General features: G+C 47.9%; 1 protein-coding gene across 20 annotated transcripts in view; it reads left to right on the top strand.

The window, feature by feature from the left end:
- Positions 1–16,921, top strand: part of ZNF618 (zinc finger protein 618) — a 165,651-nt gene extending 148,730 nt beyond the window's left edge. For all 20 annotated transcript variants that reach the window (XM_074362055.1, XM_074362042.1, XM_074362040.1 and 17 more), the window contains 2 exons: positions 8,477–8,578; positions 9,249–16,921. In XM_074362055.1, coding sequence (XP_074218156.1) covers positions 8,477–8,578; positions 9,249–10,765 — 1,619 coding nt within the window. In that variant the 3' untranslated portion in view covers positions 10,766–16,921. The remainder of the gene's footprint in view (positions 1–8,476; positions 8,579–9,248) is intronic.
- Positions 16,922–18,403: the final 1,482 nt, after the last annotated feature.

An 18,403-nucleotide genomic window follows, 5' to 3' on the forward strand; every position in this document is an offset into this window, starting at 1 on the left:
TAAGAACCACTGCTGCGAGCAACAGCTAGCGGTGTGCCGTCTAGGCTGGTATTTTTTATCAGCTGCCTTGCCATCTGTCCAGCATACAGTATCAGATCCCCCTCTGGACCACCCAGCCTTGGATTTTAGGCTTTTATCATAGTAGCACCGACTTCTGGCCTAATTTCTGTTTTAGTCAGGGAGACAATTTGCTGTAACAGATAAGTCCCAAACTCTCAGGGGTTTGGCATAGCCCCTTGTTTTCTCAGTCACATCACAGCCAGGTGCGAGCGGCCTGGTTGGGTGGCCTTTTGCACGGCGATGCAGGGGTCCGGGCTCCTTCCTTCGTGTGTCTCCATCCTCTCCTGGCTCACAGCACCCTCCCTCTCTGACTGGCGGGCAGGGGGAGAGGCACACTTCCTTCTTTACCACTTTAGACCACAAGTGGCACCTTTATGCTCAAATTCCAGGGGTGGGAAGCCTGCCCGGAGCACTGCCCAGGGACAGCCCGACACTCTGCCAAGGGGAACAGAAAGTAGGGGAGGGAGCTAGCGGTCCCTGCCACCCCTCCTTCAGGGAATCCCCTGGAGGCACTGGAGATGATGTGGGGAAAGTGCCTGACACACCTGGTGGTTCTGACCAGGAAAGAGACTTCGAGGTGGAGACTGAGTGCTTAGCTGCTGTTGTTTCTGTTGTCACTATTATTATTATCGTTATTAGTTATTGTTTGTATTTTGCTTTATAAATCTTTCACACAATCTTCCAGGTCTGGCCGGACTGGCACAGCGTTTTAGAGCTGGGCTCTCAGGCTACGTGCTGTTCTGTTACTGTGACCCTCCTCATTCATTGGTTTATTCAGCTTGTATCTATTGGGTGTCTGCTCTGCACTAGACGCCAATTCACGTGATTTGGGGAGGGGGGTAGATTTTTTTTCTAATATACTCATTAAAAGCAGGACAGAGCTGGATTGGCCACCATGACACGTGAGTTCCAGTCCTGCCCTAACCAACATCCTCCTCATGGTGGGACTCAGGCAGGAAGCTTTGTCCCCCCTCTCTGAGGGGCTCTGTCTGTAAAGCAAGGGCACACAGACCTGCGATCTCCAGCTGCCCCCTTCCACCAGAGTTCCGTCTTCTTGTGTCTCATGCCTCCGGTTTGCTTAGCCATCAGCTGTCCTGCACCAGGGAGGGCCTTGAACACAGCTCACAGCGTTTAGACTTGACCCCGTGTGGAACCAGTGGCTGAAGTTGGAAGGCTGCTGGGACGCTGCGTGAGCACACCGCCTGGACCCTGCTCATTCCTCCTCTGAAACCCTCTGCCCTTCTGTGGGCTTCTGGAAGCTGAGCTCTAATGAGGGGAGAGTCTGGGTGCCAGTGTTTCTCGTCCCTCCTGCAATTAGGCGGAGGCCATTAACATGCAAATCAAGGATGCGCCTTTGGGGGCCCCACCTCCCCCAAGCATCCCGACTTGTTTTCCGAGAAGAGCTTTGGGCTGCTTTGTTCTGGTCCAGTGCTGGCAGAGAATGCCTTGCCGGCAATCCAGTGCAAAGCCAGGCGGAATCCCAGCCAGGCTGAGTCGGGATTAAAAGGATTGACTCCATAGAGAGAAATTAAGCGTCATGATCTGCGCAGTTCACAGCGCTGCTGATAAGGGGGATCAGCCTCGAATAACACCAATCTCATTAAGAGGCTGCTGAACGGCACGGGGTAATTCCCGCTAATAAACTTCCTTTCTGTGCTGCAGGAAAACCTGCCTGGCCCCTGGTGACAGTGGAGGAGCAGGTTTTGGCAGCAGTAATACTAAGGATAGCTAACGTTTAGTGAGCGGTTACTGTGTGTCGGGGCTGGTTACTGCGTCAGGTCTCCTGACAAGCTCGCTGACGTTACACAGACGGGGAAACTCAGGCTCAGAGAACCGAATTGCTGGCCCAAAGTTGCATGGCTTGTAAAAAGTACCTAATATCGTTTGAGTTCTTATTGCATGCCAGGAGGTTTTCTGAGAGTTTCACACGTACTAGCTCATTTGATCCTCAGAACATTGCTTTGAGTTAAGTGCCCATTTTAGCCCCACTTTATAGATAAGGGAACTGAGGTTAAAGTGGCTGATGCATTCACAGCATCCGACCAGGATTCTGACTCTCCCGTGATCTCCCAAGGCTATGCTCTCAAACCTCACCCTCGTCAGCAAGGTAGATGGGGTGGAGGATCGGGGGAGGTGGTTCCCCCTCAAAGGTCAGTCCTTCTAGCCTCTTTTCAAGTGCAGTCAGAGGACCGCAGCCAAGAGAGCGGCTCGGGGACTTTCCCAGGTGGCAAACAAGTTGGCAACTCAGCACGGCAGGATTTTGGAATGGCCACACTGGAGTTTTAATCCCTTTGAGCCACTTCACCTCTCTGGATGTCAGTCTTCTCGGCTGTCAGATGGGCTTATCTCTGCTCCTCACAGGCTGGGTGAGGGTCCAGAGATGATGTATGTGAAGTATTGAGGGCTGTGGCATGTTCTAAAGTAGGTCCGGATAATGCAGGCACCCTTTTTTCCATCCCCTGCTAGAAACTTTTTCTTTCCCTTTTTTTCTCCACTGATCCCTTCCTGGGAGACAGCCTTTATTCCAGCTGTGCATCCAGCCTTTTACAGGGGTGTGTGTGTGTGTGTGTGTGTGTGTGTGTGTGTGTGTGTGTGTATCTGGGGTACCTAGGAATGGCTACACTAAGTTAACTTTATTTCCAGCTCAAGCTATAAATCAAGCCTTTCACAGAGCATTTACTGAGTACCTCACCTATTCAGCAGCACTGTGTGAGATAAGGAGGAAAAAAATTTTTAATCGACCGTATTAGACATGGTTATGTAATTTAAGGTTGAGTAATCTCGATTCCAAGTCCTGCAGAAAGGCAGAGAGTGAGGGACTCAGCCTGCAGCTTGCCCAGCCCCAGGATTTTGGGAGGAGGAGGGGGACACTGAGGCCGAGAGGTTGAAGTGACGGACTCAAGGTCACACATCCAGGGCTTCCAAATCTCTATACTCTATAGTGGAGAAGGTCAGCGAGAATGGCTGCTGGTTTCCATTTCTAAATCTGTGCTTTTGTTTTTAACTGGGAGATGTATTCAGTAAAGGAAATTGGGGGAAATGCAGAGAAGTTAGAAAATGAAGAATCAGCCATAATCTCACTACTCAGAGCTAACCACTGTTATTCTTTTAATGGTTTCTTTTCAGTCTAGTGTAAAATCAGATTTATTGAGATGTAACTTACGTAGATAAAATTCACCAATTTTAAGAGTACAGTTTGATAGATATTGATAAATGTACAGTCATTTAACCACTATCACAAGCACAATGTTACCCTCAACCCAGAAAGTTCCCTTTGCAGCAAGTCGCTTTCCCAAACCCCTACCCTGGCAATCATTGTCTGCTTTCTTTTGTTAGAGTTTTGCCTTTACTGGAATTCTGTATGAATGGAATTATATGGTATTGAGTCTTTTGTGTCTGTTTTGTTTCACTTAGCATACTTCTGAGACTCATCCATGTTGTTCTGTGCTGTCAGTAATTCTTTTTATTTCTGACTGGTATTCCATTGTTTGGATATACCACAATTTGTTTAGCCATTCACCATAGTTTTCTTGTAATTTTTTTCTCTAGTTTTGGATCAGGGTAATGCCAGCCTTATAAAATGAATTGGGAAATACTCTTTCCTCTTCATTTCCTAGAAGAATTTGTTTAGAATTTAACCTTCCTTAAATATTTGGTCAGATTTGCCAGTGGATCCACATGAGAATTTTCTTTGTGAGCCATTATGTAAACTGTGAACTGAATTTTCTTAATAGTTATAGAATGTAATAGATTTAATTAAGGTTACCCTTTTCATTTGGAGTGAACTTTGGTACTTTGTTTTTTTTAGGGTATTTTTTTTTCTTTCGCCTCGTTTAAGTGGTTGAATTTATTTGCATGAAGTTGTTCATAATCACTTTAATCCCTTTAACATGTGTAGCATCTGTAGTAATGTCCTCTTTTATTCCTGCTACTAAGTTCTGTCCTCTTTTCCTTTTTTAAATCTTTCTCATTATAGTTTTATTTTTAGTTTCATTGATTTCTCTCTGTGTGTTTACCTATTTTTCTGCTTCATTTATTTCTGCTTTTATCTGTAATTAGTTCCTTCCTTCTGCTTACATTAGACTCAACTTATTCTTTAAACTTGTTCATTAGATATCTTAGGGTAGAAGCTTTATACACTGATTTTAAACCTTTCTTCTTTTCTAATATTATTATTTAACGTTATAAATAGCATTTATTGAGATATATCCCACAAATTTTGAGATGTTATGTTTTAATGTTTGATTCACAGCATTTCTGATCTCTCATATTTCTCTGACCCATGGGTTTTTTACAACTGTGATGTTTAATATTCAAATAGTTGTAATTTTTCCAAATATCTTTTTGTTACTGATTTCTAATTTAATTTAGTTATGATCAGAGACTAGACTTTATGTGATTTCACTATTTTTCTGTCCCGCCTCCTTTTTCTGGGTATCCAATTATATATATATTGGACTGCTTGTTGTTGTCCACTCTCTGTTCATTTGTGTTCAGTCTTCTTTTTTTTTCTCTTTTCTCATGAGAGTAGCAATTACTGAGAAAAGAGATTTGAAATTTCCAGTTGTAGATTTGTCTATTTCTTATTTCAGTTATCTCAGTTTCTGCTTCATGTGTTCTGATGCTCTGTTATCACATGCACACACACTTAGGGTGCATACACACTTGGTGATTTGACTCCTTTATCATTATGCAGAGTCTCCTGTTACCCCTGGTCATAACTCTTGTTCTGAGATCTGTTTTTTTCTGTAATACTATCACATACATCTCCAGCTTTCTTTTCATTACTGTATGTATGGTGTACTTTTTTTAGTCTTTTACTTTTAACCTATCCATGCCTTCATATTTAAATAGGTTTCTTATAGATAACATATCATAGGGTTTTGTTTTTTTTAATTAAGTATGGCAATCTCTTTTATTTGAAATGTGGAGACCATTTACATTTAATGTAACTTTAATATTATTGGATGTAAATCTACCATTTTGCTATTTACTAATTGTTTCATTTGTTCTTTGTTCCTTTTTTTTTTTTTTTGCACCTTGTTTTGGACGGAGAATTTTTTATGATTCTGTTTTTATCTTCACAATGGGTTTATTAGCTATAATTCTGTTTTATTTTTTATAGTTTATTTGGGTTTTAAAGTATATTTCTAACTTATCAATTCATCCTTCAGAGGATGTCAAATGCCCACTTTGCATACTGTGTGAAAAACTTTCAATGAAATTCTATTTCCCTTTCCTAGTCTCTCAGCTATTGTTGTCATATAGTTTACATGTACATATAATTCCAATTCATTGATATTATTTTCCAATGAGCAGTCAGTTATCTTGTTAAAGAGATTAAAAATGAAGGAAAACATTTTTTATATCCATACATTTGCAGTTTCCAGAACTCTTCATTTCTTTCTGTAGATCCAAATTCTTAATGTGATGTCATTTTTTTTTAATACCCAAAGAACTTCCTTCAGTATTTCTTACAGTTACAGGTCTGGTTTTTTTTTTGTTTGTTTTTTGTTTTTTTTTTTTTTTTTGTCCTTATTTTACCTCCGTTTGTGAAAGATAATATCGCTAGATTTAAAATTTTTAGGTTGATATTTTATTTTAATACTTTGTTCTGTTGCCTCCTGGGTCTGTGGTTCTTATTTTTGTTCACCTGTACTTAATTTCCCCCCATTTCTGGCTGCATTTAAGAGTTTCTCTTGTCATTGGTTTTCAACAATTTGATTATGGTGCTGTGCCTTGATGGTGTTTTCTTTATGTTTATTCTGCTTGGGGTCAATTGAGCCTTTAGAATCTGAGTTTATAATTTTCATCCAGTTTGGAAAAATTGGCCACGTCTGCAATAATTTTTCCCTCTCTCACCCCCTTTTTCTGGTTCTCTAATTATATGTGTGTTAACCTGCTTGTTATTGTCCGTGCTGTTTGTTTATTTTCAGTCTTTTACCCTCTGGTTTTCATGTTGAATAGCTCTTTTGCTCTGTCTCCAACTTCACTGATTTTTTTTTCTTTTCTTCTGTGGCATCTAATCAACTTTTATCCCATGCAGTGCATTTTTCCTGTACCATTTATTTTTATATTTAGAAGTTCCACTTGAGTGGTTAGTATTTAGTTTTTTTTTTTTCCTTCCATCTTTCATTTCTCTCCTTGTGATATCTCCGAGCATATTTATGATAATTTTACAATAGCTGTTGTAAGCTTCTTATTGGCTAATTCCATCATCTCTGTCCTTTCTGGGTCTGTTTCTATTGATTGGTTTTTCTCATGGTTATAAGTCATACTTTCCTACTATTTTGAATGTCTGGTACTTATTAAGACAATTGATGTGGTGAATTTTATATTGTTAGGTGCCAGGTTTTATATTTTTAAAAGAGTATTAAACTTTGGCTTACAGTTCGTTTCTTGGGATCGCCTTAATACTTAAAGGGTTGCTCTTAAAATGTCCTATGGCAGGTCCAATGTCCTAGGGCAGCCCTAGATCTGGGGCTAATTTAGCCCTGCAGTAGGGGGACTGTGTCCAGTTTCTCATACATTGAGGTCTCTCCATTCTGGTTGAGGGGACACAAATTATTTCCCCCATGTGGGAGCTCTGAGAATTATCAGCCTACTGTGTTTTTGTGATTCTTTCCCCAGTCCTGTGGAATTTGACCCTCTGCGTAGGAAGACGAGTTTCAGCAAAGACGCCGGGGTAGTTTCCAGAGCTCCCTCTTTTTGTCACTCCCTCCTCGTTGGTACTTTTCCCAGTAAATTCTACCTGTTTGGGGCCTCCCTGAACTTTGATCTCTGTCTCTTCAGCAGGACCGCTGGGCTCTGTTCAGTTCCCTGCCCCTATGTTGCAGCTTGAAAACTGCCTCCAGGCAGCAAGCGGGACAGTCAGAGCGTGTACTGAATTTGTTTCTTTTTCTGGGATCACACCCTGGGTTGCTTGTCTGAAAGCAGTCATATCATGATTTGTAGCTGTTTGCATCTGGAGGGCAGTTCCCACGGCCAGTCATGCTTCACGGGCAGAAGTGGAAGTCCCTCCCCATCTGTCTTTGATGCATAAATTTCTTCCTTATTTGACCTGTGAGTCTAAGATACATATATACATATGTATATATGAATACATATGAAATTATGATTAGAGCTTGCTTTTCATCATCTTGTGCATTTTCCTGTGTTACTCTAGTCTACGTGACCACATTTCTAGTGGCTGCAAAATATTCCTCTGAGTGCATGTCCCAGAGTCTCTTAACTAGTCTTGCAGGGCTGACTGAACACGTAGAAGTTGGGGAAGTCTTTTCTCTAGGCATGAAAAGTGTGGCCTTGACCTCCAAGGCCTGATGCCTTTGACTGAGAAGAATGGAAGGCATCTGGCAACCCTGAACCAGGGCCACTGATGACTTGTTCATATCCTCAGGTTGTGAATTCTACCTGTAGGATGATGTCTCAAGGAGATACACCTACATCAACAACAAAAGAGCACAGAGAAACAGTATTATTAGAATTTTAGGCTAGTAGGTCCATAGCAGAACAGTAAAAATTACGGAGATGGCACAGCCTAGAAACTCAGGGCTTGGAGTGGAGTAGAGCATTCTTGGAATATTGTATGATAAAAGCTTGTATGCTTGTTTGTGATGACAAGCGTGTAACTCAGACCATTTCTACTTAGAAATGTCAAGGGGTAACCATGAGTAGAGGAGAATAGGCATATGGCTGTTACTTATAACTGAATACAAGTGCAAGTGCACAAGTTAACAAAAATTAGGGAAATGCACGGAGAAGGCATCTAGGAACCAGAAGGCCTGAGATGTCTGGCCCAGCTCTGCTGTTGGTTTTCTGTGTGATCTTGGGCAAATCCTCTCCTATAATGGACTTCAGTTTCCACTTCCTACATGTAATGAGGGGGTTGGGAATTTCATACTCCGTGTCACATGGGGCTTTGGTTTTGTTGTGTTCATTTAATAACTGTTTAGTAAATATACTGAAAAGATGAAAAAGCACTCTCTAAAGAAGCGAGAGTGTGAGATGCTCTTGGTCTCTTGCAGTGTTAGGGGCACCCCTTCCCCTAGCTCAGAGCTAGAGCTTTGGCTGTAGGAGGGTGTGTTGGCGGGCAGTGAGGGATGGGGAGGCTCCCAGCCATGCTCGGAATCCAGCAGATCCCATTCACCGAGCGCTCACTCCGTGCCAGGCACCATGCCCTGCTCTTTCCCTGCTTTAGCTCTTACTAGTTCTTCCAGCAACTGTGACATCCGGGTGATTATCTTCATTTTACCAAGTGATGAAAATGAGGCTTTGCAGGCATCAGATAGTTGTCTAAGTAGCCAGGATTTGTCCCAGAGGCCAGTCTCACCTTCACCCACATGCTCTGGTTCTCACCTTGTTAGCCGGCAGGCCTCTTGCACCTCAGGGAAACACACTGTCCCCTTTGTGCCCCCAGCGGACAACGAAAACAACATTGCCTCTAACCAGTCCCGATCGCCACCTGCTGTCGTGGAAGAGAAGTGGAAGCCCCAGGCCCAGAGGAACAGTGCCAACAACAGTAGGTCTCTCCCAGGCTGGAGCCCGGGGCTGATGGAAGTCTGCCCCACCCACCTCCAGCCCCCTCTCTGCTCGGTCCCCTCTGCCCCCTATCCCCACCCCGTGCCTCCCGTGAGGATGCAAGACCACACATAACAGTTTCCAAAGCACTTTCACACCTAAGACCCTGTTGGTGGGAGTTCTGACCTCACGGGATGGACAGAGATGGCCCAGGGAAAAGTGATCTGTTTGTGGTCAGAGAACACAAATTAGTGACAGAATCAGAATTAGAATGCACTCTCCACAGTTTCTCTTGTCTGCTTTTTCTTGACACTGCAGTCTCATGTATTTTATTCAATAGAGGCTCCTTTATTAGAGAAGATTTTTATACTGAGGAAGAGATTAGACTAGTTGGCTCCAAAGGTCCAGGTAAATGATGCATGCAGCAAGTATGTTGCACACATACCACTATAGTCTGTTCCCATACCCATGGCAGGCATTACTAATCAATCAGAGACCGTTATTCCTGTAACACTGTCACATGTTAAAGATGGCCAGCACCACCAATTTGTGTGCAAGATGAAATCTATTCATAATTCCTAATACTAGATGCTTTGAGTATTAGGCTGCTGCCAGACCAAGGAGCCCTGAATGCCAGCATTAATCACACCTCTCTTTGTGTCCTCCTCCAGCCACAAGTAGTGGTTTAACACCCAACAGCATGATCCCGGAGAAGGAGCGGCAGAACATCGCGGAGCGGCTCCTGCGGGTCATGTGCGCCGACCTGGGTGCGCTGAGCGTGGTGAGCGGGAAGGAGTTCCTGAAGCTGGCCCAGACGCTGGTGGACAGCGGTGCCCGCTACGGGGCCTTCTCGGTCACCGAGATCCTGGGCAATTTCAACACGCTGGCGCTGAAGCACCTGCCGCGCATGTACAACCAGGTGAAGGTGAAGGTGACGTGCGCCTTGGGCAGCAACGCCTGCCTGGGCATCGGCGTCACCTGCCACTCACAGAGCGTTGGCCCGGACTCCTGCTACATCCTCACAGCCTACCAGGCGGAGGGCAACCACATCAAGAGCTACGTGCTGGGCGTGAAGGGCGCGGACATTCGCGACAGTGGCGACCTGGTGCACCACTGGGTGCAGAACGTGCTGTCGGAGTTCGTGATGTCAGAGATCAGGACAGTGTACGTGACGGACTGCCGGGTGAGCGCATCCGCCTTTTCCAAGGCCGGCATGTGCCTTCGCTGCTCAGCCTGTGCCTTGAACTCGGTGGTACAGAGCGTGCTGAGCAAGCGGACGCTGCAGGCCCGCAGCATGCACGAGGTCATCGAGCTGCTCAACGTGTGTGAGGACCTGGCGGGCTCCACCGGCCTCGCCAAGGAGACCTTCGGCTCGCTGGAGGAGACCTCGCCGCCGCCCTGCTGGAACTCAGTCACGGACTCGCTGCTGCTGGTGCACGAGCGCTACGAGCAGATCTGCGAGTTCTACAGCCGCGCCAAGAAGATGAACCTCATCCAGAGCCTCAATAAGCACCTGCTCAGCAACCTGGCCGCCATCCTGACACCGGTGAAGCAGGCGGTCATTGAGCTGAGCAACGAGAGCCAGCCCACTCTGCAGCTGGTGCTGCCCACCTACGTCAGGCTGGAGAAGCTGTTCACGGCTAAGGCCAATGACGCGGGCACCGTCAGCAAGCTGTGCCACCTCTTCCTGGAGGCGCTCAAGGAGAACTTCAAAGTGCACCCAGCGCACAAGGTGGCCATGATCCTGGACCCGCAGCAGAAGCTGCGGCCCGTCCCGCCCTACCAGCACGAGGAGATCATCGGCAAGGTGTGCGAGCTCATCAACGAGGTCAAGGAGTCCTGGACGGAGGAGGCCGACTTTGAGCCTGCCGCCAAGAAGCCCCGCTCTGCCCCCGGCGAGAACCCCGCAGCTCAGGAGGACGACCGGCTTGGGAAGAACGAAGTCTACGATTATCTGCAGGAGCCCCTCTTCCAGGCCACCCCTGATCTCTTCCAGTACTGGTCGTGCGTGACCCAAAAGCACACGAAACTCGCCAAGCTCGCCTTCTGGCTCCTGGCCGTTCCAGCCGTGGGGGCCAGGAGCGGGTGTGTAAATATGTGTGAACAAGCACTTCTAATCAAAAGGAGGCGACTGCTCAGTCCAGAAGATATGAACAAACTCATGTTTCTGAAATCCAACATGCTTTAAGACTTCCAGATGAAAAAAAAAGAGAAAGAGAAGAGAACGTTAGAAAAACAAAAAACCCCACAACACTGTCGCAAAGAAAAGGAATTTTAAGTTCTAAACACTGTGGACCTCATTATAAATGCCCCCCTTGGAAACTTAAGTGCTTTTTACAGTGTGTGTGTGCATGTGTGTGCACACCCATGCGTGCGCACCATGGGCGTGAGCGGCTCTGTGCTCACCTCCATGGCCGCGGAAGTGTCACACACGCATGCACACATACTGCCCTGGTGCATGTACACACGCCTGCTTGTGGGCGCGTGGGCATTAAACTGGGTGTGTCAGGAAAGCTGAGTGGGAAAGAGGGAAGGTGCTTCACCTCCTTTTCTCAGTAAGGGGGCTTTAAAAGACTCCATTTTCAGGTGTGCAGATTGGTAGAAAGCTGATGTTGTAAAACGTTCAGGCAGCTGAGATCTGAAGTGACTTGACGCTCTCTGTCCTTCACCCCATGGTCCCCCTTTGCCCTCCATCCCCTTCCCCAGGCCTTCCTGACCCTAATGCACCCGCCTCTCCCCAGCTGCCCTGCCATGGATTCTCCAAACTGCATCAGATGGACAGCTTCTGCACTGGACTTGGTTCTCGTTCACCTTCAGGGCATTGAGCTGCTGCCTTCATGACACTCTTGGGTGTCACAGGGCAGCCGCCTTAGAAACACACCTATCTATCTCCCCAAATCAGGAAAGGAGACTTTCAGAATATAAAGCTGACCTTTTGCTTTTTAATATAAGATAGAAAAAAAAAAAGACATTTTTCAAAGAAGTATAGATACTGTCTCCATTCCTTAATAATTTTTTTCCTAACATTTTAGCAGTTTTTACCTTTTATTTTGTTTCAAATTTGATTTAGACTCTGCTAGGAGGCACTGAATGTCTATAACTTATGTTTTGGAGGGTTGTTTTTTTTTTTCTGGTTTTTGATTGCCCTTTTTGTTCCTCAAGTCACACTGTAAACTAGCTCATCTCAGTGGTAGATTTAATATCCTAAGGTTTTTATTAGCCTTCCCTGGACAGTCCGGTTTTCATGTATTCAAACAGCCAAGACCATGAACTCGGCTGTGCTGTTTGAGACCAGGAGTGGGGTCAGAGTCACGGGTTTCACAGACGTGGGGTTCAGTGGAAGCCATAGGGGAACATGTGGCTTGGGAGTGCTCCTGAATGTAGGCAGAAGACCGCCCTCCTGGCTCGCTGTGTCTGGTACTGCGAATGTCTTGATTTCTATACCCAGAGTGCATTACACTACTCGCCATGTCACTGACCCTTCCAGCTCAGCAGGGACTCTTGAGTTGATCCACATTCACATTCATCACACCTCAGACCGACAGCCTCCTCTCCCTCCCCAGGACCCTGGGGATTCCCGTGGTTCCATTGTCCACAGCCCTGGGGGTCCCCACACAAGCCTCAGCCCTCCTTCTAGGACAGTAGTTGAGCCCGGTGCCTTGTGGGCCAAATGACGGATGTTTTGAGGGTGGAATGGCATTAGGTCACATTCAACTTAACGCTGTGAAAGATGTTTCTAGGCTTTTCTCTCCACGAGCAGTTTAAAGTTCTACACACTCAGCCCAAATGCCAACAGGGTGACCCTTTCCCCTCACCAGAGGCGGTTCCGTCAGGATCAGTGCTCAACTTCCCACCCCACCTCTCAGCGAAGAGAGTGCTGGTGGTCCCACATCCCCCCTGCCCCCCCGGTGCCTGTGACTGGGATAGAGATGGTTACACCAAGGGCTTCAGGCTGAGAATGACCATCATCATGGGAGGCTGTTTGCAAAGGCACATTCTACCATCCTGGGGGTTGACTTAAGTCCTCTCCATCCCTTCCTAGTAATAAAGCATTATTCAACTGCGAGATACCTCGACTACAAAAAGCACTGTACAACAGCCCTCTCTTCCCAGTCCGTGACAGTTAAGTTGGAGAAGTAAAGTTGACTTAAAAACTCAAGGCTTAGGATTGTGGACCAGAACACTGTCCCAGATGCCAAGCATGCTCGCTTTGCCTCATGAGAGCTAACCTGAGTCTTGGACACATTGAAATGCATCACAGTGGGCCATTTCCACATTCACTCCAGCAAGCCATGGTCTCAGGAAGCACCATGACATTTCCTCTCCCGGAGAAGTTCACAGGTGTTAATTCCACGGCACTTCCAACTGGGGTCACGCCGTCAGAAGATAAGGGGCCAGTGGATGGTCACCTAATGTCCTAGAGACTATGGGAGCGTCAGCAAACTTTGATGAGACCTTTGGGGGCATTCCAGAAGGTGGTTGCCAGGCTGCTGACGGTGACATGCCTACAGCAAAAGGCCTCCAGCTCTGCTTTGCTGCCGGGGAAGAGTCCTCATCCTGGCACTTTGATCCACACAAGGAGGATGAAAGCTGCCCATATTGTGTGGTCCGTGGGAGCCCGTCCTCCTCCTGAGAGCAGAGCTGTACTGGTGTTGCCCCATTATTGGGCTACTCGCTTAGAAAACAGGCATTTCGCTTTCTCGCAAGGCCATCGGGACCAAGCCCAAATATGTGTTCTTCTCTTTGGAACGTGGGATGTCTGCCCCCCCAGCATGAAATTTCGAGTACGTTGTACTGAATTCCAGGTGTCTAGTCATATGTGTCACCTCCTGCTCTGTTTGTTCTTTTTTCCCACCTCAGTTCAGTCCTTAGCACTTGGCTTGCTCTGCAGGTTTGATGTGAGTGCTGCTAGGTACTCTGAAAGCTGTCTCCCGCGGCTGCCTCATCCAGGTATGGGAATAAGGTGGCAGGAAGTCATTTCTCTCTTGCAGCCTCTGGTTCTTCAGAAACTGTCTTCGCCAACACGAAAGGCTGTACCAAGGTGCCCCCTCTGCTTTCTCATGTAGGCGGTTCCCATAGGGCAAACCCTGCTGTGATGAACAGCTTAATAAAACCCAAAGATCTCACAGGTCCAGCCACTGGCCCCTTATCTCTAGCAATATCCACCTTATCCAAATTCTAGCTCAGCCAAAGGATTGAGGTCGCCTCTTCCAGTTCATTTCCCAACACCCAACCTGGCATTGACCTTCAGAAGGACTTTGTCTTCTGCCTCCCAGCTCTGTGACCACTATAGGACCTCACAGCTCAAGGTGGTTGCCTGCGGACTTGGACCCAACTTGTCTAAACCACGTGATTCCCAGGACAGAACTGGACCTTGTGCTGACATACAGAGATGCCAGAGGGGAGGCAGAGAAAACACCTCCACTCTGCGGAGTCTTCCCCGTCATCTGAGGTCAGTTGGCTTCACCACCAAAGCCCAAGCCAAGGACCACAGCCTTGTGGGCGGTCCTTCAGGTTTGGGGTAACTGGGGGTCTCAGCTCCGCCAAGAGCAGCAGTGCCATCCCAGCAGAAAGCCACCTGCTGCATCCACCAGCAAGGATGCTTTGCCACCAGCCTGCCTGACAGCCTCACGCCTGGCATTCGGGGATTGGCTCTGGGCTGGGAAAAGGGTGCTGTGGTTTCTTGGTGAGGAGAGGACAGTCCGATGACGCAGTTGAGAAGTTCTGGGTCTCCAGGTTTGTAGGAAGGACTTTGACACCAGCTCAGCTGGTGGGCTGGTGAGTGTCCTGTCCTTCGGTTTGCTCCTTTGTCTCCTGCACTTCCAAGAAACACCAGAGAAAAACTCTGCAAGGCGTGTTTTCCACTGTGAAGCTGAACCTCTGCCTTTAGGGGTCCCCTGGGCTTGCCCCTGGACTTGGACTAGACCCCTATGGAAAGTGGGCACCTGAAGAGCTGTCGGCGATGCAGCGCACACTCACAGGGGCCCCAGGTTCACGAGAAAGGTTTGGAGTGAAGCTGGGGTGTGGGTAGAGGAGGGACGTCCTGTGAGAAATGGCCCAGGAGGGGACAGTAGCTGGATATCGTCATCACGACGAATGTGCTTGTAGAGACGGGAGGAGGAGGTGCCCGGGGCACGGCCGGCAGCCTCCTCCCGCCCCAGGGAGCTGGGGCGAGTTCATAGCTCTGCCCTTGTTTTGGGAACAGCGACAGCACCCCTGTCCCTGGGATATACCTGAGGGAGGGCTTCTGGAAAAGCTGATGGGTTAGATGGAAGCGAGAGGCGAAGTAAGGCTCAGGCTGTCCCCTGGAGACAGTAGGTGGGGGAGCTCCTGCCTCAGCCCTGCCAGCCCCGCCCCAGCCCCTGTATCCAGCTGGGCCAGTGGGAGAACTGGGAAGGGGCCTGCCCCCTCTTCACTGTGGCTAATGTTTGCTAGGCCAGTTATGGTGAACCAATGATACAGTGTTTTCCCTCTTATGTTTCCCTCCCGGTTTCCTCTTTTCAGGGTTCTCTGGAGGATTTTGTTGCTGTCGTTGTTGGGTTTTTTTCTTCCTCTCTCGTTTGGGTTTGAGGATCATGTGGAGCCCGGCCTTTCCCTGAAGGGAGGGGCCCTGTGGTTTCTGTGCGAAGAGGCACCTGCTCCCGCTTGGATGAGGGTGAAGGCGTCGGGTTGCTGTCTGTTGTATTCTCCTTCCCCCCCCCCACCACCACCACCATGGGCGCCGCTGTAAAGATTCACCTCCTGTACAGAGAAGGATTTGCTAGGTTTGCAGTCAAGTGTCAGCATAAGGTCCCCCGGGGGTCCTCCCCACCCACGCGTCCCACCAGGCACCTTGACTCTTCGAACCAAAGTTCCTTAAAGGGGCATAGCCCAGCCTTGTCCGCAACCTCAGGTGCCTGGGATCCCTGTGGCGCTTCCTGAAGTCCAGGTTGGCAGAGACCCGCCGGCTCTGAGACCAGCCAGAAGGGGGGGCTCCTCCCACAACCCAGGTGCCAGCCGGTCCCCGCCTGGGACCCTTCCCTCCCTCCCAGCCAGGGTGGCTGGGCTCCAAAGCGGTGAGCGAGCTCGTGGACTGGCACGGGGCTGGGACTCGCCGGCCAGGAGAGAGCGGGACCTGCGGGGCTGGAGGCGGCCAGACCCGCTGGGCAGCGCGTCCGGGACCATTCAGGTCCCGAGCATCATTTTGTACAACCACCTGAAGCAGAGATATTTTTTAAAAAGCATAAATTATTTTCAGTTGTTCTCTGACGATCCCACCTTTTTCTTCTCCCTGCAACTTCACGTCGGTGATTTTTTCACATCAGGTAAATCTTGAGAAAGCCTTGGTGCCCCCTCCCTCCCAGGCCCCACTCAGTAACCACGTGCGTGCACCCCCGCCCTTTCTCAGTAGTTAAGACGTTCTAGGCAATACCATGGGCACATCTGACTGTGTCTCTCTCTTCGAGTGCAAGAAACTCAAGTCATCTTTAAAAAATACAAAAAAAAAATTTACAAAAAAATATCTTTTTTAGGCCAGAGTTTTCTACAGGTATTAATGAATATTTTTCTTAATCCTTATAAGTTTTATGTGTTTAATATTTCTTAATACCGGTAGCATTAATTTATACTTTTGTAGCAACACAATATTTTTATAAACAGCCAGTGCTTGGCTCAAGTCTCCACAAGGGGTTTATGCAGGGTTATCTTGGGACCCTGTGTACCATGTACTGTATTTAAAAAAAAAAAAAGTTACCTAGTGTCACCCTTGCTGTGTTAATTAACAAAAGACGTTGTTTGCAGTCTCCTGTGTCGTTGGTGTGGATCCAACAGCTCTCCAAGGAGTCACATTGCATGGGGGTTGAGTTGACGGTTCTTGTGATACGTAAAACCCCCGAGACCAAACTTGAGGGTTTATTTAGGGTTTTCTGTTTGTCCTTTGGGTTTTTCGTTTTACTTTGTTTTGGTACCGTTTCTCCATTTACAGCCAAATCAGTTTTGTGATGTTTAAAACTTTTAATGATGTCAAATGGAGGAAAGGAACAGAAAAAAAAAAAGATTTTTACAGAGTAATAAAATTTAAAACTCAGCTGTTTAAATGTTGCTGTTTTTAACCTGTCTATTCTTGTCCAAAAGTGGGACATTCCCAGGGAGAAGAGGAAGGTTCCACTTGGTTCCTTAAATCACCAAAAACCCCAGCCCAGAATTCAGCACCCCTTCCCCCCTGAATTCTTGCAACATTATTTCCCGGTTGGTTGATGCCAAGGCAAAAAGACATCCTTTTAATGGTTAGAGACGATCAGTTGCTTAAATGATTTCATGTCAGTGTTGTATTTATGGTTTTACAATAAAACGACCTTTAGGAAAATGGTGGCGTGTGGTGTTCTTTCTTGGGTTCGAGGTTGGGCCGTGTCGTCCTGTTAGAAGCAGGACACTTGGGAGTGACAGCTGGAGCCCTTCCCCAGGGGACCTGTGTGAGGTCAGGGTTGTTCACTCCTCTCAGCTCTTGGCTTACCTCGAGCACCAAACCCATGCCAGCGATGTCTGATAAGTAAGAGAGGGACGTGGCCACAGGAAGACGTGGCCCCCGTGGGCCTTGCTTGTGGAACACCGCCCCACAGGAGAAGGAATGGATTGAATCTGAATCCTACAGGCCCGGTGCCGAAGGGACTCAGGTGAGTTCACCTTGCCCAGCGGTCATTCCTGTGACGTTGTGTGTTGTGTGTACTGTCTGTTTTCTGGGGAAGACTGCCTGTGGCTTCTGCCAAATTCCTGGTGGTGTCTGTGACTCAGGAAGTTAAGAAGCAGTGGGAGCTGTGGAAACACATTTCAACGCAGTGTCTGGACACACTGTCCCCAACACAGTCCGGAATGGAAAGCCTGCTTTGGGAGAGAAGGCACTCTCCACCCCAGGAGAGGTGCAGGCAGAGCCCAGAGCCCTCCGCGAGTGCTAACGGAGCCACAGGTAGACCCGCCAGGCAGGTCAGCCGGGCCATCCCTCTGCTGCCCTCCTTCCTCTGCCCCTTCAGAAGCTCTGAGCAGCGTCCCGAGCTTCTCGCTGCAGACACCTGCGCGTCGGCATTGGGTTGGATCATCGAACTGAAGGCAAGTCCGGGAGAGAAGTTGCCACCAGAAGACAACTGTGGCCTGAGCAGCAGGGAGGGTGACAGCTTTTCCTAAAGCAGGACTGCTGCTGCCAGAACGGCCCTTCAAGGCAAAACCGCATCCAGCTCCATCCCTGTCCTCAACCAGGTACAGAGGGGCGCTCTCCTCAACGAGGATGTGCTACTTGATCAGCCGAACAAATTCCATCGAACTGCATAGATAACAGCTCCAACCGGCTGTGAGGCTGGACCAGCCTCCCAGGGGCATCAGCCCTGCCCTCAGAACCCCGTCTGTGGGAGTTTCCTGCTGTTCAGTGTACTGTGCACATTCCTGAGCCAGCGGTTGAAATTTAATTGAGAAGTTTCTACTGGATCTAAAACAAAAGCTAGGAGTCCTACTGGGGCTGGAAGATTCCTCCCTCGCCCCTCAGAGTGTCAGGATCCAGTGAGGCCAGGGAGTTGCCAGAGTCTTCATACAGCTGAAGGGCCAGCCTTTCAATTTAAAATTAAAAAAAAAAAAAGGGATATGTTTCTTTAGGAAGCAGCCACATCTATTTTGTAACAGAAATGTGACCAGTATCTTTAAGAGACAATTTGAGGTGAAGCTGTTTAAGAATCAAGTGAGTCATCAGGGCAGCCACTTGGCTGAGAATGATTCTGGTCCCTTCTGAGATGAGCAGCCTTCTTGCCAGGGCGTCACAGATACGCTTCAACCCCGTGGAAGGGAAAGGGACAGGATCCATGGC

Source organism: Camelus bactrianus, chromosome 4 (assembly GCF_048773025.1).
Source record: "Camelus bactrianus isolate YW-2024 breed Bactrian camel chromosome 4, ASM4877302v1, whole genome shotgun sequence".
In the NCBI taxonomy this organism is placed as follows: domain Eukaryota; kingdom Metazoa; phylum Chordata; class Mammalia; order Artiodactyla; family Camelidae; genus Camelus; species Camelus bactrianus.